We start from the raw sequence: 24,766 nt of genomic DNA on the forward strand, positions 1-24,766 counted from the left end.
ACTGAGCTAAGAATAATAAAACTCTGTAGAGCATTTTAATATCTGTGAAACACAAAATAATTCACAAAAATACAAACTTTCATCTAATCAAACAGTTTGAAAACTTCACAAAATGCAAACAGGAAACAACACACAGAAATGATAAATAAATAAATAAATATATATGAGGCACGGAATAATTTATTTATAACGCACTTTAAAAACAAAGTTTACAAAGAGCAGGAAGGAGGTGATTTTAAACATTAAAGACAAATAAAAGAAACACACTAAAGTTCATAAAAAATAAGTAGAACAAATGTCAAGACAAACATTTAAAAATCAAAGACACCATCTCTCCATCTATGGTCAAGTGCATGCTTCACATCAGCGAGGTTAACTGCGAATTTCTATACCAAATAAAAGCTTTTTTAAGTTGACCCCAGAGAAAGATGGTAAGCTGCCCAGTTAGTCAGAAATATACTATAGTGTAAAATTAAATAATCAGCTCAAGTTTTATATAGTCAGTTATTTACAAATAAATACCTGTTATTCATCCATGACTCCTACATAATGTTTGTGCAATCAAAGTAAACATCTGTCAGATTATTATCACATATTTACTGCTTTGCAAACTTCATAAAGTACAAACAAACAAAGAAAACAAAACGAATACGTACAAAATAGAAAACTTATTTTTTTAAGTAAATACTTTCCTCGGCAGAGCTTCGTGCTCTCAGACTTCTTGCTATTTATGATGATAATAACTTACATGTAACATCTTTCATTTATTTACTGTGTAGCATTCACTCTGTGTTTTATCTGATAGTTGTTAAACACTTTTGTAAAAGTGACCTTATGATGATCTCAGTGCTGCTGGACTGAAGTGTCTTCCTGTGGCTGCTTGTTTGAATCCCCAACCAAATTGTCAGGATCCAGAAAAGATAAACCAACGCTCTCCACTCCATTAACACCAACAATCCTTTGTGCAAAGCACTAGTAATTGTTATGACTTTGGATCCCCTGGTCCCCCGAATGCTTCTATTAAAAGAAGTTTAATAATGAGTCAGTCTGACGGCACAAGAAGCAAAAACATGTTTGTGTTTGTTTCTGACGTACCTTTTGTGTGATGGCGAGAGAAATAAGCAGCAAGTGCAGCGACTACAAGTAAAGAAACAGTGATGATGATGGAGATCAGCACAGCGACCCTGGACCGACCTGCTGAGGTGAAAAAAGGTCACCACAAATGGACCAAAAACGTCACCAAAACAGAAATGATGCAGAGATAAATCTGGATTTTTTTTTCCTCACTGTTTCTCTGAGTCGTGTCCTCAGGATCTGGAGTTTGGACGTTTCTGGGATGCAGTGGTGTCTCTGTCAATGAGATTTTCCCGTAGTTTGGGTCTAAAAGACACAAAAAAAACATAAGAGTCATAAATTGTTAATAAAAATTTGAGTTTGGAACCACAAACATCAACAAAACAAATCTTCTCACCGACTACAAGTTCAACAACAGCAGCTTTCACTCTGCTGCGCAGCTTGGGGATGAAACATCTGTATCTGCCGTTGTCTTCCTCCGACACGTTCAGGATCTTCAGTGAAATGTTCCCGTGTTTCATGTCGTCCATGAACAGCTCCGTCCTCCTGAAGTACGAGGCCATCTTCATGTCGGGGACCTCCTTCCTGTCCCTGTACAGGTGAACGTACTCCACTCGGCTCAGCCGGTCCGACGGGTCGGGCTTCAGGTCGGGTTTGGACCACTCCACATGGGCGAACATCGAACATGGGCGCCAGGTGACACGGCAGGATGACATCATCACCCGGAGCAGCGATGATTGGAAGATTTGAACCAATCACCAGAACCTCACCTGGAAACAGATGGAAAATTAATTATCCTGAACTCCTGCAGAACTTCCACAGATCTTCAGTGTATAACTCTGTAAAGTGACACAAACACAAACACTTGAAGATCTTGAACAGCCAAATGAGTGTTTCCGCTGTTATTCCAGAAATGTTTCTTACTGAGATCAAATTATTTAAAGAAAGAAGTCCTCCTCAGTCTACTGGTAAACAGGACAGGGATCTCAATATCAGGATGCGAATTTACAGCAGAATAAATTAAGCTGAATGCATCCGGTTTAAATGGAGGCATATCTGTGCTGGTTCAGACACACGCAGTGTCAGGGATTCAAAGTTTTGATCATGGGAAACAGTCTGGTCAGTAACTGCTTTAATCTAAACCTGGGGCCCGTTCTTCGTACCTCGCTAAGTAAGTTAGCTAGATTAGATTGTTGACGATTTCGCGTGATCCTGGATCGTTCGGTTCCCCGAAGCTCATCCGGGACTTGCTGTCATAGCAACAGAGCCGTAAGCGTAAACCTGCTCGGGAGCAGGTTTACTTTATGTAAACAGGATTAGATCGCGGCCACGCAGGTATGTCCGCTTCATTTATACGAAAGCAACAGCGATATTTTACCACTGTTTCACCATAAATAAATAACATCAATGTAACTAAAGATAATGCAGCACTTGATCCTTGTATTGATGTCACACAGATACATACAGGTCATTTCCTAAAAAAGGGAAATGTACTATTAACATTCTATTACATGTATGTGATTATTACAGATGTAATTCATATTTCAGAGTAGTAATTGTAAATCACTCCGTGTAATCAAGATGAGAGACCACGGCTATAAAAGCGAAGGTGGATCTGGGAAGCCTGTCGCAGCCATGTCCTGTCCGTTTACGCGAGCCACCCATTGCGGAAGGTGCAAGATTGATAAGGAGAGTTTTCAGAATCCAGCGTATATTGCGGGACAGACAGGATCCTTTAGCTCAGCGCGACAGTGTGCTCATTGAGAGATATCGATATTCCCGTGAGGGTATTATTTACTTAACCAACTTGTTGACGAGGGGGTGCAGGACCACCACCTGTCTTTTTTTGCTCTGCCCTTTTCTTGGTTGCTGTTATGAACAAACTAACAGACTATTACAGGGTCCCTTGCCAAGAGACGAAAAGCAATATAAGTGATAAATATTACCATTCTGTAGAATACTCCTGTATTTCACTTTTACTTGTTCCCATGTTCTAGTGGGTCCTGTTGTGGCTCTAATGTGAAAGGGGATATAATATAACATATTATAATATAATATAATGTAATATAATATTGGATAATATAGTGTCATATGATAGATCTACCCTACCGCCTACTGGTGTGGGCCAGAGGGGCCGATGGCGCGATATGGCAGCCTGGCTTCTGTCAGTCTGTCCCAGGGCAGCTGTGGCTACAACCGTAGCTGCTTCCACCAGTGTGTGAATGTGGGAGTGAATGAATAGTGGTATCGTAAAGTGCTTTGGGTGCCTTGGAAAGCGCTATATGAACCCAATCCATTATTATTATTATTATTAAATCACCTACGAGTTTATTTTGTCAGCAACTTTCTGCCAGCCCTCTCTCCTTGCTTTTGCAGCCTTTGCAGTGTTCCCTTGCGTTTTAATTAAACTCTGAAACTCCTGAAATCCCTCACTCAAGAGTTCTTGCTCTGCTGCCGGAAAATACCGAGCGCGCTCCTTCGACATTTTCGCCGACCAATCAGCGGGTTGCCGATCAATGTTTCTACTATCGATGCGTAGCCCCTTTTACGACACCCAGTGATGTCACATTACTGCGTCCAGCTGTACTAATCGTCAACAGCAGGTGTGTTCGGGGAACCGGATTAGCGAGCTCATGGTTAGCGCGATGATTTGGTCTTGGATGTGTCATTTGATCTTGGATGTAGTAAGCGACGTACGAAGAACGGGCCCCTGAACAGCTTCCTCTGTGAGTAATCTCTGTAAACAAGTGAAATCATCATGAGATCATCAGACAGACAGTAAAATGCTGGGTTCCTGTGGGTACCTGCTGATCCAGAACAAGGAAATTACAGTAACCAGACACAGGAAGACAAAAAAAACAAAACAAAAAAAACCTTAATCCACAGAGACTTTTAACCAAATTCTTCTGAATTAGGTTGTTAAAGCCAAAACTAGCTCATCTGTGGAAAACCATGATGGACGCATATGTCGGCTAAAAATATTGGAACATAGTGTAAATTCATCCCCTTACCACAATGTATGATGTGGTTTCTGGTGTTTGTGTGGAAACAACAACGCAAATATTCAGTATATTAGGTTTGTGTGACGTTGGTTTAATTCAGTCCTCGTTTGCTGACATTATTCCCCCCCCCCCCCCCGTAAGGCCATGATTTCTTAAATAAATTCAATGTAATTTAAGTGAATTAAGTTCTACAGTGTGGAGACGTTACCGAGTTGACTGCTGAAGACTTCTGGACTTCTAGAAAGACTTCCTGTACCATCACGGGACGTCGGAATAACTGGAAAAAGAAATTCACAACTTCAGAAGAGATCATGAGAAGATAGAGAAGATTTTATTATACAAGCAGCTGACATCATACACAAAAACATGAAGCCTGAACATGAATATATTCAAAAACAAACAAACAAAAACATATAAACATATGGAAATTAATTAATATAATCTTTTTTTTGCCTTATATTCGGTAATGTTTTATTAAATTGTGATGTTTAATGCTTTCTATATAGATTAGTTAGAAATATTCACAAAATAATTCCTTGACCCTGATAACAGGTCAGATAAAATAATAATAATAATAATAATAATAATAATAATAAAGAAACCATACACAAAAGTCCCTATATAATTGAATTTCTTTTATGTCTAGTCACCAGTGATTAACTAACTGGATGTGTGGTGGGGGTTCCAGAAATGACTCAATGATGGAATTAAATCAAGACTGAAAAGAGCAGAGTCATGATTACCAAACAATAAATGAGCTTATGACATGTGTAAATTTACAACTCAGTAGAATATTCTTAGAAAGATCAAATGTGTGTACCACACAAATTAAGCACCCCTTCCCTTCCAAGGTGAACATATCTGTTCAGAACAAAGCAGGAGATCCATAAAAAGCTACACAGCAAATTCAAAAGTGTTAAATGTTTTGGCGTTAATAGTCTTCTTGCAAAAGTAGAGTTAATTTTACTCTAAGCAGAGTCACATTCTTTTAATGTAACTCTGAGGTGTAAAATGATAGTAGTTAAAATCGAGTGTTAAAAATGAGTGTTTCTCTGTCAAATCTGGAGGTGTTACAATGGAAACATTAACTCTGAACTCCTACAGGGGCTATGACACCAATAGAGTAAATTCACAGACTCCGCCCCCAGCACGGCTCCAATCGAAGCTGAAGTGAAGCCGTTTCAGAACATTTTGCTCTACATATTTGAGTTGTTTGCCATGCTTGGTAAGTCATTTTTTCAAAGATTGTTTCAATTATTATTATGAGCTTTTACTTCTGTGGCTCTTTGGAGTTGAGACAAAGCTGTGTGAAAGGCATTAGCCGTGTTGCTCGCTGATAGCATAATATTCTGTTTTAGCTAGCTGAAAGGTATTGTTTGCGGGCAAATACCACAGCCTTGAAAAAAGCTTGCATGTGAATTTTCAGTCAAACCTTTGGTCAAATACACCTAAAACAATGTGTAGAATGTGAAATGTTGGTATAATGGTGCTGCTTGAAGCCTGAAAACGATCGCCCATAAAAAAACGAGCAAACAGCAGTAGCAGGCGTCCTGACTGGGTTCTACGTTAGCATAGATCCCTCCAGAGTTTTGTGCACACGGTTTAGGTAAAAATGAAAAAGTTTTACATTTAGTTCAGTATTACCTGTTGCCTGTGTCCTTGTCTTTTGGGAAAATACTTTACACAAGTAATGGCTCAAAGAGGATTCCTTTTTTTTACTGGGCTGCAATTGTTTACTGGATTATTTGTGCCATTAATTAGTGTCAACTAATTTTTATTCAATCTCCGCACAGGATATGCTTGTGAAGATGGAATATGGGGGAGAGCAGAAGTGCGTTGAAGTTCCACAAAGGGATGAATGAAGGACATGCATATTGTATTGAAGAAATAAGTGATGAGAACGCTGTTATTTGCATTTACCATGTCAGACCTTTTGATAAACAAAATTCTAATGAAAGTGAGAACATGTACACTGTTACATTTTTCAGAAAATGTTTTGAAATTGTGGTGCACAGTTCAGAATAAATGTTTTTCAAAAACCATTGCATCTTTTTAGTAAATGTTTATTTCCAAAAGAAATTTCTAGAAGTTCAGAACAGTAAAATTCCCACTTTTTAGAATGAATTAGAAGATAACTCTTACGTAGTTAAACTAAAATACTCTTTGAGAGTTAATATATAAACTCTTAACACCAAGTGTTAAATTATCAACTCCAGACAGATTTGGTGTTTAACACTAAATCAGAGTTAACGTACCAACTCTCCAAAAAGAGTTAAATTAACACTCTCTGGTGTGGACCCATATAGACACTTTAATAGTGTTGAAATCAAATCCGACAGTGTTAATTTGGACATGCTGGATTTGCTGTGTACAAGTTAAACTATATTTTCTTCTATGTTCTTATTTTGTACGGTAGGTTCAGGGAGTTTACCTCATAAAACAGTGGAGTAGGACAGTAACTTAAAATCTAACGCAGAATGGAAACTTTAAACTGAAAGCCTGACTAAAAATATTTACAAGAATAAGTGAAACATATGTAAAATCAAGACTTTCACGTGACTGAATTTGATTGGACAAATCAGTCACGTGATCAGGCCTTACAACTGCGCCGAAATGGCGGCTCATTTCAAACTTTGAAAAAGTTTGAAATGTGTCATTACGTGATATCAGAGATTATATTTAATGTTTTCTAGCGAGTTTCCACACCGGACATGTTACCTTATTTCGTTCTTGTTGCTAGGCAGCAATGTGACGCACGCGTTTTGTTTACGCTGTGAGAAACAGGTGTGGCGCGTCTGACGTAAATAGGCGTGTCGAACCTTTACACATCTTTAGAATGCTCAGTGGATCATCGCCTTTATCCGACCTACATAACACTCTTATCAACGCTCAAATGGGAAGAAACCGCTTCATACGGGGCAGAACCTGCCTGATAATCACCACAATTCAACATTATTTTACGTCTCAAAAGTAATTAACTGATGTCATTACTCACAGTGACACAAAACAAAGTTGAACTGCTAAAAGGGAATTCGGCTTGTTTATTTCTTGAAAATGTGAATGAAATGTAGCTGTGAGTTTACCTTGAACGGGAGTCCAGACGAGCAAAGCTGAGAACAGGATGAAAGTCCACAGTGAGGAAGAGTCTCCACCCAGCGAGCTGTACACAGACATGGCTCATAGTTATTCTTTGAATGAATAACCCGAATCATCTTGGACCGTTCAAGTAGGCTACTTCTTTAGCTCCGCCCCCCTCTCACTCTCTTTTCCTTAGTCATTTGACTAGAAACATCTGGAAACACCTGGAGAAAACACGACCAGCCAACACAGTCATGAGCTGGAACACCCTTTCACCCAGTTATGTAGGTCTTACTAAACAAAAGTCCATCACTGAGCTATAAACAAGTGTTGTTCTCCATCACTTTGAACTACAGACATATTTGCGATAAATATACCCCCTGCCCTGATCCTCTGGCTCTTCTGGGTATTTCTGTTTGCAACACTATCACTCCAGGACACTTAGGCTGACCTTAGGAGTAATTTTCAACTGTATCAGATTGCTTTGCATGTTAAGTTGGGCACAAAGATTTCCCTTTTTATAGATATTGTTGGAAGTGCAGCTTCCATCCTTATCAGGGTCGGGAGGGAGCCCATCCCAGCTACCATAGGGCGGGAAACGGAGTGCACCCGTGACAGATCTCCAGTCTGTTGCGGGCCAATACAGAAAGACAGAAAAATTCACACTCACATTGCCTATGAGCAATGTAGAGTCTCCACTTAATGTTTGGACTATGGAAGGAGGCCATACCTAGAGAGAAACCTTTAAATTTCCTTTAACGCTTTGATCTGTATCGGATGCTGGAAAAAAAACTGAACATATTTAAACACAAAACAGTCTTGGTGTTTGGGGATGATTTGTTTCGGTCTAGTTAGCAATGATCAGGGGGGATTTTAACCCTTTAATTTGTCAATCGGAGACGCTTTAAGGTCTCACTGAAGATTTAAGTTCTCTTTAAATACTCCGGTATAACATTTAAATAAGTTCACACAGTGAGACTAAATAAATGTTAAAAGTCCGCTTGTTCACTGTAGCTGTTTTATACTACGTTGCCCATGATGCACCTCGGTATCTGTACTTCCGGTTGGGAACGTGTTCAGCGCAGTTCAGGACAGATGAGAGGTGTGTCGGAGGAGTAACGTATTTACTTGCATTCCTGTGTGAGTTAATATTGTGTGCGTGCTTACCATATGACCACACACACACCCATATACACACTCACACCCCCTTTACCTGCATGTGAATACTGTAATGCCTCCCTACCAACGCTGTACATCCTGTTGATGTCATCTGCCACCTCCTTAGTAAAGTTATTTGAACTACATCACTGTGGAGTACCATTCCTTCTGACCGAGGACGACTCAGTTGAAGCGTGATCGGCAATCAGTGCAAACATACATTACAATAAATATTCATTAAACATGCTGACAGTGAGGCAGAGGAGTGTTTCTTCTCCAGCCTGAACTTCACATTTTTGTATTGAAGGAGGAAATCCATCAGTTTCACTGCTTGATGTTTCCAAGCAGATCCTCCAGAGTCTGACAGCAGCAACTCTGACTGAAGACGTCTGTAAGAAATATTTCCTGTTTAGATCCTCTGATCTTCCACTCTCTGTTTTCTTGTTCTACACTTTCTTTATGTGAAAATGAGCTTGATAGATAAACTGGACATGGTCTTGAGCTGGGGTCAAAGTTCAAATTAGGCTCACTTCCTGTTATAGAAGATGATCTTGGTGCTGCTGGGCCCGAGTATCTCCCGGTGGCTGTTGGTTTGAATCCAACCTGACTGAAGATCCAGTAAAAATAAAAAGTGTTTTTCTCATTTGCCTCTGGCTGTTTCTGATTTAAAAAAAAAAAAAAAAAAGTTGAAAAGGTTTTTTTACAAAACCAATTAAGTCTGATGGCAAGAATCAACATTATTTGTTTGTTTGTTTCTTACTTTTAATGTCTAAAAAATGCACTAATAGAATTATGCAAAGAAAGCAGCGACAGCAGCAACGGACATGAAGGCGATGACAATGATGACCACAGAGACCCTGGTGATGTCAAAAAAGGAAAAAAGGTAAATGCACAAAAATGTCACCCAAACAGAAATAATGAGGAGAAGAGCTGGATTGTTATCTCACCGTTTCTTAGAGTTTTGTCCTGATGATCTTGCGTTTGGAGCGACGTCTCTGCCGTTGAGGTTTTAACGTGGTTTGGATCTAAAAGTCACGAAAAAAAAAAATAAAATGAAACTGAAGGTTTGTAATGGTACAGAAAAAACACACAAAACTGTTGGGAACCACAAACATGACCGAAACAAATCTTCTCACCGACTACAAGTTCAACAACAGCAGCTTTCACTCTGCTCTGCAGCTTGGGGATGAAACATCTGTATCTGCCGTTGTCTTCCTCCGACACGTTCAGGATCTTCAGTGAAATGTTCCCGTGTTTCATGTCGTCCATGAACAGCTCCGTCCTCCTGAAGTACGAGGCCATCTTCATGTCGGGGACCTCCTTCCTGTCCCTGTACAGGTGAACGTACTCCACTCGGCTCAGCCGGTCCGACGGGTCGGGCTTCAGGTCGGGTTTGGACCACTCCACCGTCAGACCCTGGACATCGAACATGGGCTCCAGGTGACACGGCAGGATGACATCATCACCCGGAGCAGCAACGATTGGAAGATTTGAACCAATCACTAGAACCTCACCTGGAAACAGGCAGAAAATTAATTCTCCTGAACTCCTGCAGAACTTCCACAGATCCTCAGATCGTCAGTGTATAACTCTATAAAGTTACACACTGAAGACCTGAACATCATGAACAGGCCCATGAGTCTTTGTGGTGTTACTGCAGAGGTGTTTCTGGGACTAAATTATTGAATGAAACAAGTCCTCCTCAATATGTTTCCAAAACCAACAGAGAACTCATGGGAGATTTGTTTCACCCTAAAGCCTTGTTTAGTTCTAATAAGTGATGCTGAGTCAGTGGAATTAAGGAGCCTGGGACCTGGTAAACCTCAGTTCAGAGTTCACATGAGCTGAGGTTGTGTATAAACCTCAGCTCATGTGTCCATAAGGACCCATATGATCACAGGGTGACAGTGACATTACACATCATCATAGGTCACAACACCACTGAAGGTTCAATATGTGGGACTCTGTCAGCTTTTATACGTGAAGAAACTGGAATACAAGCTCAATAAAGTCAGGTTCTGCCATTTCTATCTTTGAAAGACTTCAAGAAAATAAATTTCTCTGGCCCATAACACTCACTATACGTTTGAGAGATTTCAGACATAACCAATGAGTATTTCTTAGTTTTAGTGATTCTTCTTTAGAGAGACGGCCCTTTAGGGATTAACCATGCAAATAAACAGGTCGAGTTTCTGAGTTCTGTCAATTTCGTTGAACTTCTATTCTTTATCACCTCTTCAAAAACAAAAGCATCCATCAAGTTTTTGAAGGAAGCCACAAGTAACAAAACTGGTTTAACACATGAAAAAAGTTGGATTTCCTTCTTCAAAACTGTTCAACACTGCGGCTTTAATTTCATTAATTTGTTAATCAAATGCTCGTGATAACCCTCCCAGGCCAGAGACATGTCAACCGTTAGACATGACAAGGAAAGGCAAAGGTTTTTTGTTTGTTTCAGCTCCAGTTTAAACAGAATCACCTTTGTCTTCTTCCATTTCTTCAGTCTTTGGGGTACTAAGAGTTACAAGACGAGATGAAGAAACAGCAAGAAGCAGAGAGCGTTTAAAACTACAAAACAGAGCTGTTTTCACATTTAACTCATAAGCTGTCTTTGTGGAGGATGTGTAGCACAGCAGGGTAGAAGCCTAACCGATTAACACAAATGGATGTCTGCGTATATCAGGCAATAACTGATTATTGGTGGTTATTCAAACATGATCTACATGGCAGATAAACAACAAAGTCACCAAAATCACCAGAGCTGCTTATATTTGGAAAGTCCAAATGTCATCTAAGCATTTAAAACAAATGAGTTGTTATTAAATGTCACAACGTCCTTTTGTTCAGTCACATCAATTCTGAGCTGATTAACTGATGAAATACTTTACAACAATTCTCCGTGACTCACTGACTGACTCATGGGACGGATACGTATTGAAGCCCGTTTGCAATAAAAAAAAAAATCAAACAAACAAACAAACAAAAACAACCCAAAAATCAAGTATCTAAAATCGAAATTTCGAGTTACTTTTCTCAACATTTCGAGAAAATAACTGGAGTTATAGATCCTTTTTTTCCTTAGTGGTGGTAACGGGCTTCCATAGATATGGGATGGGTGGATGGATACGGCCAGATGCGGCTTCTAAGTCTCTCTTTTTTTTCAGCGGACGGTTTTAACGTTTACCGGGAGATCTCCACACCTGTCAGATGTTGGTGCCAAACAGCAAAGTATAGCACGTGTCTTCTATTACACTTTAATCACGCGCGGCCCTGCAGTATTAACAGAGACACCACGTTCACACTCACTTTCAGCCTGTTCAGTGTTGTCCGTTATAATTAATCCTCTGTGAGCGCTTAAACGGGGTAAAGCCGCTCATCGCAAAGGAGAGCCTGCTTAAATCATCTCGTTGAAACTTCTTTCCGTGTCAAAGTAACTCACTGATAACTGTCATCACTCACAGCGACACGGAGAAGAAGAACACACAGCTGTGAGCTGACAGTAACGTTTACCTCCAGCCAGAGTCCACACGCTGAAAGCCGAGCACAGAATAGAAGTCCACAGTCCACAATAGAAGACAGACATGGTGCACAGAACACGGAGTCCGTGGATTAATTAATCAAACCTGAGGTTGTCTGTGCTCCTGCCTCGATCTCACTGGATGTATGTATGAATGACCTGTTAGTCTTCAAATATCCAGATACGGTAACGAGCAATGTTCCCTCTAAGCTGCGCGCGTGCGCAATTGCTCACTGCTGCTGGCACGGTCTCTGCGCACAGAAAATCTGCGTTGCGCAAAAAAAAAAAAAATCTAACCTGAATTGAAATTAATATTAAAACTTTAACAATTCTGTTTTGCAGTGCTAGTCAGTAAGTGACTGGCTGCTTAGAACGATGCCACCTTATCCTAGTCCAGCCAATAATGCGATGGTTGAGATGTGAGAGATTTGCGACGTTTAGCGCAAATCTTGTGTAGTTAGTGTGTAGTGTAGTCAATAGTTTAGTTGTGTGTGTCAGAACAAGGAGGCGACTGCTGAATACTGCTTTTCCTTTTTCAATCTATACCGGTACACATACCAGCCAAACAATTTGCGTTATGGAACAGAATGATTTCGGGATTTATATGGAAGGGCCGTAAACCCAGAGTTAGATATATAACATTGCAACTACCTAAGGAACGGGGTGGACTTTCCCTCCCAAACTTAGAAAGCTATTTTAAAGCAGCACAATTAAGATACTTAATTTATTGGTGTGATCCTTTGTATGAAGCAAAATGGAAATATTTAGATGTGACACAATTAAAATCACCACTACAGACAATATTAGGAGATAAAAAATTATATTTGGAACAGAAAAATAATTTAAACGAATGGACTAAAACTCCTTTAAAGATATGGTTTGATGAATGCAAAAGCCTTAAATCAGGAGCTGGAATTAAACTCAGATGGGTCACACAGGCACTGCCTGAGATTTTAAATGACTATAAAGGAAGTACAACAACACTTGTGGTCTTTTTAGATAGTATTGACCATCAACTCTGCAAGTGAATTTATTTTACAACTGTCATTTGAACACTGAGATTGGGGAGCTTACTCGAGTCCCTGAAACAGAACACTGGACATGTTTCACTGGTGAGTCTATGTGGCAATTAGAGGAAGCGACGTTTGTGCTTCTTTAGTTCAGTCTCATGTTTCAGATCACTTGGTAAAACCATAAAGTCAGCTGACTACAGAGGCGAGGGTGTGGATTTTTTTAAAATGATACATGTGGAACTAAATGTAAATCTGAAGTAACTGAAGTGCAACTTTAATGCAAAACACATATCACATAAGTGTTGGGAGTTAGAGATTTTCATGCTGAGTCATTCTGTCTTCCTTGCTGTCACTTGGGATTTTTATTTATCTGGTAGAGCAGGAAATCTTCTTTCTTCATCTTTTTGATTCTGGGTGGAGCAGGTGGATGTTTTCTCCTCTCTGTGTAGAAACCAGAGAGAGAGAGTCAGGAGCAGAGAAGCTGCAGATCAGACTGTAAAGATGAATGTTGAGGAGGAAGAAGCTGATGTGTTGTGATGATGTGACGGCATGTTGTCCGAGGTGCTCACAGTATAAATGTGGGAGTAGAAGGACGAGAGCAGCCTGATGTGAGCAGAGAGGAAGCTGCGGGTCAGCACTGCTGTTTTACTACATGTTACTGATCTGAGGGAAGAACTTCAGCATTTTCACGAAAACCACAGTGTTCAGTATAAAAACCTGTGTCACAGTTAATGTAGTGTCATTAAATGTGTCGATTCTGTGTTTGGACGACTTCACAGGAAGTCTGACTAAGTAGAAATGGAAAGTTTCCTTCTTGAAGGAGATGAACTTTGAGCTCTACTGGTCAGATTTACACCAGCATAGCAGGAAAAAAGACTCTGACTGGAGGTTTGATAACATCAGGTGTGTCATCAAACCTGTGACACAAACAGCTTTTCTGCAGGTCAGCCAGCAGATGGCAGCGTTCTCTTAAAGAAAAGCTGCATTTGAACTGCATACACTATGTTGATGATTGACGTCAGGTTTATAAGGTGCAAACAATAAACAAAGTAAAGGCTCCATTAATATAAATATAGGTTCTCATTGTCAAATGTTACCATGTTACGAGGTAAACAGTGACTTAACATCAAATAGAGGCAAAAAAGAAAACAGTGTCTAAACGTGCTTGAACTTTTTACTTTCACACTCATATTGACAGACGATTTCACACATTCACATATATCACTGTAACTTTACACTCAGTGCAGTAACAAATACATCCATCCAAAATTCTTAAATATATTCTTATAAATAAATATCTGAGGTAATAAAAAAATAAAATATAATAATAAAAAAACACATCTGTTTAACTGTGAACCAAAGGAGCTCTGTCATGTTACAGAGCAGGAATAAAGAAGAGTTGGACACAAACATCCTCTGATTTTAGCTCCGTAACTGCAGCAGAAACTAGTCAGGAGGATTTCTGTCAGTCTGCACAAAGTTTGTAGCTTTAAATGACAAAAAGAGGAAGTTAAGCTTGAGCTCTGCATCAGGATCAAACTGCTTCTTTAAATAAATAACTAGAAACAGTCTGAACATCAAGTCCTGACCAGCAGGAAGTTTCAATTACATTTAATAAATTAACTGTGGCTTTAAAAATGAAGACCAATAAATATCTGAAGTTTCAATCACCTTGTATAAGGTGCTCACAGTGCTGTCATATAAAACTAGCTTTCATAAATAAACACTTTCAGCATCACAATAAGTGACTCTGTTTAAATTACAGCTGCATTAAACATCATTCACAGCAGGTCATTAACACAGTGCAGTAAAGTAATCAGCTTATAACCTGTTTTTGTAACTTCTGTGTCTCCCACACAGTTTTCAGATGATGGTTTATTTCCATCTTTCCACCTGAGCTGTGTCACAAACGTTCATGGAAATTTCCTTTAATGCTGTGAAATCCTTCCAGTCCTGCTGTTTGGGAATAATTCACTTCAGTCCAGAACAGTGATGATGATCATTTCTTTTACAACATTTTCTTTGTTGAGCTCGATAAATAAACTGGACGAGGCTCGAGTCTTCAGCTGGGGTCAAAGTTCAAAGTGTGTTCTTTGCTAAACCAGCGTAGAAAAGCAGCATAGAAGAACCAGTCCATTTATTCCTTTGAGCAAGCAGCTAGACTGGTAGTGGTTGTTTTTCTGTCTCATCATCCTCTGGATGCTTCTGTTGAAAAAGGTAGAATAATGAGTCAGTCTGACGACACAAGAAGCAACAACATGTTTGTGTTTGTTTGTTTCTTACTTTTAGTGTCTGGTGAAAAATGTGTCTGGAGAAATATGCAGCAAAACCAGCGAGAGCCAAAACTAATAATAAGGTGACGACAACGATGACCACAGCGACCCTGGATCGAGCTGCTGATGTAGAAAAGACAAGAAGGTCACCACAAATACACAAAACCCCAAACAGGGATGATGCAGAGAAGAGTTGGACTGTTTTCTCACCATTTGTTGGAGTCGTGTCCTGAGGATCTGGAGTTTGCAGCTGCGTCTCTGTCGTTGAGGTTTTAGCAAAGTTTGAATCTAAAAGACAAAACAGTCAAAATCTGTTATTAAAATTAGGCTGAAAGTTTGTATTGGGGACAAAAACAACTTTGAGTTTGGAACCACAAACATCAACAAAAATCTCCTCACCGACTACAAGTTCAACAACAGCAGCTTTCACTCTGCTCTGCAGCTTGGGGATGAAACATCTGTATCTGCCGTTGTCTTCCTCCGACACGTTCAGGATCTTCAGTGAAATGTTCCCGTGTTTCATGTCGTCCATGAACAGCTCCGTCCTCCTGAAGTACGAGGCCATCTTCATGTCGGGGACCTCCTTCCTGTCCCTGTACAGGTGAACGTACTCCACTCGGCTCAGCCGGTCCGACGGGTCGGGCTTCAGGTCGGGTTTGGACCACTCCACTGTCAGACCCTGGACATCGAACGTGGGCGCCAGGTGACACGGCAGGATGACATCATCACCCGGAGCAGCGATGATTGGAAGATTTGAACCAATCACCACAACCTCACCTGGAAACAGACGGAAAATTAAGCCTCCTGAACTGCCACCACTATAGACTGAAGACCTGAAAATCAGTAACAGCCCCATCAGTCTCTGTGCTGTTACTTTAGTGTCTCTTAATATACACTACAAAATTTCAGCCATAACCAGTGTGCAGTTGTTGTCAGTGATGGCTGTTTGTTGTTCTGTTACAGACTGACTGAGCCTCGTATGTTCTGTCTGTGGTACTGAAATTCTAACATTTTTAAGTTTTACATAAACAACTTGATTTAATTTGACATCTTTTATTTCATTACTATCATACAGAGTGACTGCTTTGTGTTTACACTGATTCATGCTGATCTTTTGATAATTTGAAACTGATTTGAAACTGATTATTTAACTGCTCCAAATAAAGAAAAATAAGATAAGTTCGGGTTTAATAACCAACTAATTTCATTTATTAAAAATTTTAAACTACAAATCCAGAGGAAACTACAAAACACGCACAGACACCTGATTGGACAAACGAGCCACGTGGGCAGTCAGACGTAATTCCTGATGGGGTCATGATGGCGGGTTGTCAAGCTAATGTGTTTTTATAGAAAACACATTAGCTTGTGGAAACACGTGTAGTCAGCAGCAGCATGTGCGGACTGAATCTGCATCACTCCGGATCAATAAACAGGGTTTTAGTTTCGGCTCACCGGACGTTGTGTTTTGTAACTCTGCTCTTTCTCTCCTCTGACAAACACACGGCTCTCATAAACCTGACATGCTCACAGACTGCTCGGTGAATCACCGCCATCGTGTCCGTTATAAACAAACCTCACACAGTCAGAACCTGCCTGACAATCTTCTCGTTTTAAGCTTCTTCCGGTTTTAAAGTAACTCACTGACAGCTGTCACACTGTTAGTGACGGACAACACAGCACAGCTGATAACAGTCATTTCAGCTTATTCACATCCGCCAGTTTTTCATTAAAATTCACTGTAATCTGCACTAACACGCAGCTAGAAGCTGGACACGTCGGCTTACCGTGTACAGGAGACCAGACGGACAAAGCCGAGCACAGGAGAAAAGTCCGGAGTGAGAAAAAGTTAGAGTCCTTAAAGTAGAAGTTGTTCAGAGACATGATCGATGATTAAAAGTTCCGTTTTCTGACTGAAGCGCGTTTTTTGGAAAGCTGCAGTCCGATCAGTCCCTGCCTGCTTCGAGCGAATTGAATGAATGAGTTGCGAGGCTCACTCGCTGTTTAAAAATAACTCTAAGTCTCCGCCTACGGAGCGGTGTAACTGAGCCCTAGATGGTTATGAAGTCCCGTGATGTGATTACGCAGGGGAAACCCCACAGTGAAACCTGTCTGTCGCGCTTTGTCGCATCACCGAAATTACTCTGTACTTGGATCATTTCTATAGAAACTCCGAGTCTCAGTTTGTAACTAGTCTGCTCCGTCTCACTTTCTGTTCAGTTTGAAGCCTCAGACATTGTAATGTGTCTCACTGAGCAAAAATAAAAACAAGCCGACCTGTCAGGTGAAGTAAGCGACTCTGAACTTTCATAATAGAAAAACAAAAACGTGCTGTGTCATTAATGACTCAGCAGTATGTAGCACAGCATCCACAGACTAACTTGGATATATGACTGTTTTAATCAATCCAATAATCTGTTAGATACAGAAGGTGAGTTTGATCATTTCTCTGTGAGATCAAAGCTTCAGCAAAGATTCAACACTGTTTACAATGTTGTGATGATGTAACATCCTCCACCTGCCAGTATAAATGCTCAGACATGTCAGTGCAGAGAACAATGGAAGCTCTGCTGGTTAAACTGGTGCTGGCAGCACTGCACTGCTCCTTATATGCTATTAGTCAATACAGATATTGTATTTGTATACACCATGTATTACATCACTGCTAATAACAACCATAATTATAGTTATAATAATATATCTGTATTTACAAATTACAGACTAAAGAGGAGTAATAATATATAAATGATGAATTAAGCACATTTTAATCTATGCTTAATAGTGTGGCATTAATATATAAAGTGCTCCCATTATTTTTAATATATCTAAAATAAAATCAGGACTCGTACTTCTGAGTTTCTCTGACATTAATTAAATGGATGAATTCTCAATAACAACATTGATTAGCTCCACAGAAGCTCCAACAATACGAACATCCTGACTTCCTTGACTGGAAGCAGATGACGTGTGCTAGCAACAGCAAAGCTCAATAGGAATGAAGTCTCACTCTCACTTCCTCTTCCAGCACATGCGTTTAGCACAGAATGGGCGTAGCTCTGCTGAGAACTAATCTCACTGCAGGCGGCCTGGACAATCCTGGCTTATTATAGAGAAATCAACTTCAGTGGGTTTTTACTGTAACACATGCACTGGTTTACCTGTCTGTGACATTTGCCTTCTATACAATAATAAGTGACAATAATCAAAATAAATAAAACTAGCAGTGAAACCAATGAAAATTAAATGTTTTTAAACAATAAAAACAAAGTTGAAATAAGAAAATTTGCTCTGGAAATAAAAACTCTGAAATAAAGGAAACTAATTCAGAAAAAAAATCTCCAAAAGTTGATTCTGTTCATCTGGACGTAGCGCTACGTTTTACCTTCCTGGATGATTGAGGATGCATCAAGACCAGAAAAAAATAGTTTTATTATAACTTATTATAACTTTGTGCTGAAGCGGAGCGACAGCGCTGCATCTGCTAGACTGTAAATCCTGCTTAAGACAACACGTTTGTATAAAATGTAAGTAAACGTGTCTCTTATCAGTTCAGCAGTTTTTTCTAACAGGAACTTCTCTGATTTAAAACCAACAGACGTGATTTAAAAGAGGCAGTCAGCTTACATCTGAAACCACTGAGTCAAAGTTTGGTTTATTGGTGGAAGTTTGACAAAAAGCCTCATAACTTATGATGAAACTATGATTCCTATAAGTGTGACGCGTATTATGATCATACAGAACGCACTGTAAAATGATTAAAAATTTTATGTCTCATTTGACCTCTGACCTCTCCTTCAAGCTCAATAGACTGATCTGAAGGTCACTTCAGTATTTAATATTGAATAATGTTACATTTTCTGGTTTTACTGTCCAGTAAAGAAACATTGGGGAAAAGAAACAACGATAAAAATCAGCTGTGTTTTATATATATTTTTAATTTAAATTAATAATACATGTTATTTGACTTTCAGTTATGTTTTCACTGAGCTGAATACGCCTGTAGTGCATTTAAATATCCCCGAAACACAAAGAATTTACAAAAACTACAAACACAGAACTTTCATTCAGTGAAACAACAAACAGGCATTAACAATATACAGCAATGACAATGAAACACAAGTGATGTAATGAATCACTGACGGCACAACAAAGTTTATACAGACAAGCAAAAGAAAGTGAACGATGAGTCAGTCTGATTGCACAAGCAGCAACATACTTACTCTTACTTTTAGAGTGAAAGAAATGTGCAGAAAACCAGCGACAGCCGAAACAGATGATAAGATAACGACGACCACAGAGACCCTGCATCGATGTGCTGATGTGGAAAATAAGTTCAGCACAAACACACAAAAACCCAAAAGGAAATGATGCAGAGAAAAGTTGGACTGTTTTCTTAATGTCTTCTTAACTGTGCACTGCTGTGGATGCTGTTTGCTGTAACAATGACATGATGTGTGAGTCTGTAGTTTTGGTTATAGTGAACCTGCCTCCTGTTTATGAGATATTTGTAGCAGAAGTCAGAGGGAATAAAAAAGGGGAAAAAAAGCGTATTTGCCATGAGGTATAAATATAATCTTTATGCCGGATCAGTGTGTGAGTACTGGGCTAAAGTGAGGATGATGATCAGTTTGAGAAGAATCAGCCGTAATGTTCAGCATGTTTCCAACAACGGATCTGTTTCATCAGTGGACTGATTCTTATTTAACAGAGACTCCTGGAGACTCAGAGCACTTTATACAACATTCATCCAGTCACACATAAACTTCTTCTATACTCGAGTGCTTTTATCTTTCTAACATTCTCACTCTGATGGATGCATCAGGGTTAGTGTCTTGCAGGATATTTAGGACATTTATTTTAGCAGTATAAATGATTCTTTATGGCAGCTCAGTATGTGAGTAATGGGCTAAAGTGAGGATGACGTCACTTTTTGCAGCAAATAATGTTTTCTGCTGAAAGTGGAACAAACGAGCAGACAGAGCTGGAAACTGCTCCGGTTTCAGTTTCTCCTCGTTGGCACAGAGGAGGCTTTTATTGAGGTATTTTAAAGAGTTTACAGCACAGTGTGCAGCTCGCTCTCTCTCTCTCTCTGCTGATGAGAGTGAATGGAGCTCACCCACCTGTCTCTGTCTTTCTTACTTTCTCACATCTCTCTGCCATTCAAAACAGGTATTTGTATTTTATTTATATATTTGCATAATATCCGATTGATTATTTGATTTCACTTTTGATACCAGTGTTAAAGGGATTGTCTAATCCACATTGTTCTTTACAATCCACAGCACCAATAATAATGGCCTCTTTCTATCCTTCTATCTAACATTCTCACTCTGATGGCTGCATCAGGGTTAGTGTTTTGCTCAAGGATAGTTGGCATGCAGATTTAAGGAGCCAAGGATCAAATCACCACCCTTTCATTTTGGTAGAGGACCTGCTCTACAGCCACCTCATATGGAGAACACAGAGGAACTTGGAATTTGAATATCCAGGAAAGGTCATAGGTCATGCATTGCTCATTTTCACATTTTGTTTGCTGACCTCGGCTCTCTGTTCTTAAACTGGAGTGTTTTAAAGTAAAGTGAACATCTTCACTGACAACAAACCTGCTGTAACTAGAAATGGCATCTCCATTTTTAAATCATCAAAAATGAAAAACACTGGCACATAAAAACATGACAACAACACCTGGATCAATACTGTGAGATTATTACACTGTCGTACGTTACATCATACCTCTAATCAAAGAATTGTTGAATCATTATACGGCTGATTAAAGATTGTGAAATCATTATGTAGTTTAAGTTGCATTATACTCCTGATTTAGAAGAAGGTGAAGATTGTTAGATTTATTCACCTGATTTGTACATTATTATTATTATTATTACATTATTACATCATACTGCTGATTTATAAAGAGAATACTGTTTGCAGGGAATCATGGCCTTGCTTTTCTGATTGTAGAAAGAACAGAGCACACTGCATGGGAGCGTCTCCCTCACATTAGCCAGGAGCAGAAAAACAGGGAGCCGGGGTTGTAACTTAGACTCACTGAGAGATAGAAAGAATGTGGATGTTTAGGTTTTATGACTAGGTGGGGACCATTACCATGACGGGACATTACCGCCACACAGGAAGTGAAACCTCACACTTTGTTGTAAAGCAACGACCCAGAAAAACAGTTCAGTCTGGAACTGGTCATGAACTCATGATCTCAGGTCAGGCGATAGCTCTCAGTGGATCTGTCACTGGGAGTGTCAGTTGTTTCTTCTACTGGGAGAACCATGTAAACAAACACAGATAACACTTTTATGATGGGTGTTGGTTATCGAGATCTGTGACCCAGATTCATTGTTTGCTTTACTTCCAGCAGCACTTTCATGATTCCTTCTGACTTATTACTGAAACACACTTATGTGAATTTACACAGATAGGTCCAGCTGTTGTGTAACACGTGAACTGCTCTGTATTGCAGATAAAGTGAACCCTGCTGTCTCGTACACTGACATTACCGTCACACAGGAAGTGAAACCTCGTACTTTCAGAGGTAAGAACATAAAAACTCACTCACATACTCACAGTTCTCTCTTTGATCGCAGGCTTTCCTTATTTCCTTGATGACATCATCATTGTTTATAAATAGGAGTTACCTGGTGATGTGACGGGAGTTTCAGGGCAGCGTTTGCATGCTTTCATACTTTCACTCTCACTATCACAGGAAGACAGTCTCAGTCCCATCAATGACTTTATTTGGATTGTTATTGGCACAGACACTGACTCTCTAACCCTGCTGTTATCTCAGAGGGCTGTGCTACCCTGGATCACCACCAAGTCATTGGTTCAGGTATGTGGACGACACCTGGGTGACAATCAAATCTCAGGACGTACCACAATTCACAGCAACTAGCTGGACGAACACATCAGATACACCAGGGAGGATATGAAGGCAGGTTGGCCTTCTTAGACTGTGAAATTTCCACCAGTAATGGGGGACATTTAAAAGCTGATGTGCCAGGTTTCCCCAACATTATAAAGCGTTTACAAGAAACCTGCAGTCAGCTGAGAACGAAGAAATCACGTGGATGAGTGACGAAATGTTTCTCACACTGAAAACGTTCAGATGAACAAAATCAACAACTCACTTTTCTATTCAACGTTCAAGACTCAAACAGACACGTTTTGTTGTAACATTTGACTTGATAACAAAAGACAGAAAGAAAGTTTCGTCATATCCTGATTCTGTTTCAGGCTCGGTCCGATCAGAGCTGTGTTTCAGGAAAAGCAGCTGATAAACATCACGATTCACTCAGAAATATAACATGGTTAATCGTTAAAATAGAAAAGCAACTCTGGTTAAAATCTGCAGGGTCATGGTTTCACTCACTCACCTCCTCCAACCGCAGCGTGTCACATGTCAGTATTGTGTACCGAGAAAAAAGGAAGCTCTGCTCATTAGAATGATTTTTATACATTTACAATAAAAACCAGGGCTCGTTCCTCTGTGTTTCTGTGCCGTGAATCAAACACACGATGTCCCCACTACAACAACACAGAGTAACAAACGAACTTCTGCGACCGTCAGAACAAGCTGCAAACACACGCTCAAGTAATCGCAGATGACCATAACATTGCTGCAGACACATTAAGGAGAAGAGATAAGAGATAAGCAGAAGCGAATGGATGGATGGATGTGTTGATCATACTTATTGATAGTCTATAATAAGTAAGTAAGTAAGTAAAATTTTATTTATTGTCCAGGTGGGAGAGGTGAAGCACAGTGGAAATGTCATCCTCGGTCAACCTGTTCGGCCGGTATGCAAACTGCAGCGGATCCAGTGAGCGGGGGAGGTTGCTCTTCACATGTGCCGTGACAAGTCTCTCAAAGCACTTCATAATGATGGGGGTCAGGGCGATGGGTTGGTAGTCGTTCAGGCAGGATACTGAGGATGCACTGGGATGATGGTGGTGGACTTGAAACACGCTGGGGCGATCACCTGGCTCAGCAATGAGTTGAAAATGTCTGTGAAGACATCACTCAGCTGATCAGAGCAGTTTCTCAGTACGCGACCTGGGATGTTGTCTGGTCCAGCAGCTTTCCGTGGGTTGACCTTGATGAAAGCTCTTCTCACATCGGCTGCAGGCAGAGAAATGGTCGGGTTGGTGGTGGGGGGCGTGTCTTTATTTGCTTGTGTGTTGTTCAGTCCATCAAACCATGTGTAGAACTTGGTTTGAGTGTGAACTGCACTGAAGGAGAAAGATGACGTTGAAGAACAAGATTAAGAATATTTGTTTTTTTTCCTATTGAGGCCTGAGAAGCAGGATAATTAATTAAAATGATAGGACCTAATGAAGTTAAAGCGAGTATCAGAAGGTGATTTAAGTGAAAATAGCACAGTTGTAGGTGGTAAATGGGCTTCTTATTGAGTTGAAGCCTTTATGTTCATGGCCTGAGTGATTTCATGGCCTGAGTGACACACCAATTTGTGACCACTCAGCGCTTATAAATCAGACAGGGGCGAGGTGGAGGTCAGCTGGAGGTTAAAATGCTGCTACTGTCACACACACAGTTGTCAAATCAGCCATTCAGCAGTGTCGACCTGTCTCACCATCAAACATGTTTGAGGGAGCAGAGAGAGTTTTATCTCCGACTTTATCTCACAGGAAATTTCAACACTTGAGCGTTGGCTGGTGTTTTGCATCTAAGTCAAATACATGAGAGGACTTCAGAGGACGACTGAGGGGCCATGCTAATCGTAAGGATAAGGCCTTTACTCAGCTTTCAGCTGTGCTCTAACGCAGCTGGTGGGTTGTTTTTTTTTAACCTTTTTTTGAGAAGTAACACATCTCAATGCACCACCGCCTCCAGAGCGCTGGCATCCACCTGAGGGTTGAGTGCTGCATGAAATCAAGAGCAGCGAGCACGGGAGCTCTGCAGAGGAGAACTTTGGCAGTGGTGTTTGAGTATTTGATAGCAGCCACAGCTAACAGCTTGTCAAGAGATGCATTCTAAGACACTTCTTCAGCTGAGAATCAGAGTGGAGAAACACACAGTTTTACTTGTATACAAGGGCAGCACAGAGCACTCGCACTGAGTGAGGACTCTGAGACTCGCACTGAGAGACTGCCCTGGTCTTTATTTATAGATCAGTGGGTGTTTGTTCCCTACATTGGAATGTGGAGGTGTATATGTGTGTGTGTGTGTGTGTGTGTGTGTGTGTGTGTGTGTGTGTGTGTGTGTGTGTGTGTGTCAAAGTGTGACCCCATAAACGACTTCCCTTAACCTGCTGGTCTGGAAAATCCAACACTTCATCTATATGTAAAAAAGGGCCTTTAGACTAAATGTCATGGTCCTGGGCCATGTTGGCCCAGTATTCTTAGTTTTCTTGTATGTTTGTATTTTGTTCCCTATTTAGGCCATGTTTCCTGAGTTGCCCTGTTGTGTTGTTCCCTAAGTGTTTTCCCTTCGTGGCTTTTACCCCCTGTGTGCCCCTCTGTGTATCTGTGAGCCCTCGTCTCTCCTTATGTTTTATTCCATGTTTCCCCTGCCCGTTATGTCTAAGTTCTCCCCGTGCTCTCCCTCCCCCCTGTGTGCCCTCTGTGTATTTATGAGCCCTCGTCTCCCTTTGTGGTTGTTCCATGTTTCCCCAGCCCGTT

The 24,766-nt window shown here is 40.3% G+C and overlaps 3 protein-coding genes and 1 long non-coding RNA gene across 10 annotated transcripts in view; 1 reads left to right on the plus strand and 3 right to left on the minus strand.

The window, feature by feature from the left end:
* The window catches only part of LOC113018995 (uncharacterized), a 134,981-nt gene extending 117,917 nt beyond the window's left edge, over positions 1-17,064 (minus strand). For both annotated transcript variants that reach the window (XM_080298712.1, XM_080298708.1), the window contains exon 1: positions 16,903-17,064. The gene's annotated coding sequence lies outside the window, so the exon portion shown is untranslated. The remainder of the gene's footprint in view (positions 1-16,902) is intronic.
* LOC113013716 (myelin-oligodendrocyte glycoprotein-like) lies at positions 8-12,238 on the minus strand. 4 transcript variants are annotated; one of them, XM_080298725.1, is made up of 9 exons: positions 11,823-12,096; positions 9,449-9,826; positions 9,260-9,337; positions 7,160-9,169; positions 4,285-4,353; positions 1,472-1,844; positions 1,288-1,380; positions 1,096-1,194; positions 8-1,017 (listed from the first exon to the last, which is right to left on the minus strand). In XM_080298725.1, exons 1-4 carry the CDS (start codon positions 11,893-11,895, stop codon positions 9,075-9,077), a joined length of 624 nt encoding a protein of 207 aa, XP_080154851.1. In that variant the 5' UTR covers positions 11,896-12,096; the 3' UTR covers positions 8-1,017; positions 1,096-1,194; positions 1,288-1,380; positions 1,472-1,844; positions 4,285-4,353; positions 7,160-9,074. The 4 variants fall into 4 exon arrangements, with proteins under 4 accessions (XP_080154851.1, XP_080154850.1, XP_080154852.1 ...); XM_080298724.1 differs by having other exon boundaries at positions 1,096-1,197; XM_080298726.1 differs by lacking the exon at positions 11,823-12,096 and adding an exon at positions 10,792-10,822 and having other exon boundaries at positions 1,096-1,197.
* On the plus strand, positions 5,013-6,118 carry LOC145425577 (uncharacterized). Its single transcript, XR_013906298.1, has 2 exons — positions 5,013-5,301; positions 5,870-6,118. It is a non-coding gene; the product is annotated as an uncharacterized LOC145425577 (long non-coding RNA).
* Positions 12,633-24,766, minus strand: part of LOC113018990 (myelin-oligodendrocyte glycoprotein-like) — a 30,648-nt gene continuing 18,514 nt past the window's right edge. Inside the window, exons 2-6 of one of the 3 annotated variants that reach the window (XR_013906293.1) lie at positions 15,515-15,892; positions 15,326-15,403; positions 15,126-15,238; positions 14,671-15,047; positions 12,633-13,283 (exon numbers count right to left, since the gene is read on the minus strand). Coding sequence is in view for 2 of the 3 variants with exons in the window: in XM_080298722.1 (XP_080154848.1) it covers positions 15,000-15,047; positions 15,126-15,238; positions 15,326-15,403; positions 15,515-15,892 (617 nt within the window). In the remaining variant the exon portion in view is untranslated. Of the gene's footprint in view, positions 13,284-14,002; positions 15,048-15,125; positions 15,239-15,325; positions 15,404-15,514; positions 15,893-24,766 lie in introns of those variants that run through there. The other 2 variants (XM_080298723.1, XM_080298722.1) reach the window with 2 other exon arrangements.

The sequence above is a fragment of the Astatotilapia calliptera genome, chromosome 3 (genome assembly GCF_964374335.1).
Source record: "Astatotilapia calliptera chromosome 3, fAstCal68.1, whole genome shotgun sequence".
Lineage (NCBI taxonomy): Eukaryota > Metazoa > Chordata > Actinopteri > Cichliformes > Cichlidae > Astatotilapia > Astatotilapia calliptera.

Coding starts and splice junctions, on each gene's coding strand:
- LOC113013716 (XM_080298725.1), bottom strand. CDS start 11,895: ATGTCTGTCTTCTATTGTGGACTGTGGACTTCTATTCTGTGCTCGGCT. Junction 9,827..11,822: donor CGTGTGGACTCTGGCTGGAG/GTAAACGTTACT, acceptor GCCTGTTTCCAG/GTGAGGTTCTAGTGATTGGT. Junction 9,338..9,448: donor TGTTGTTGAACTTGTAGTCG/GTGAGAAGATTT, acceptor CGTGACTTTTAG/ATCCAAACCACGTTAAAACC.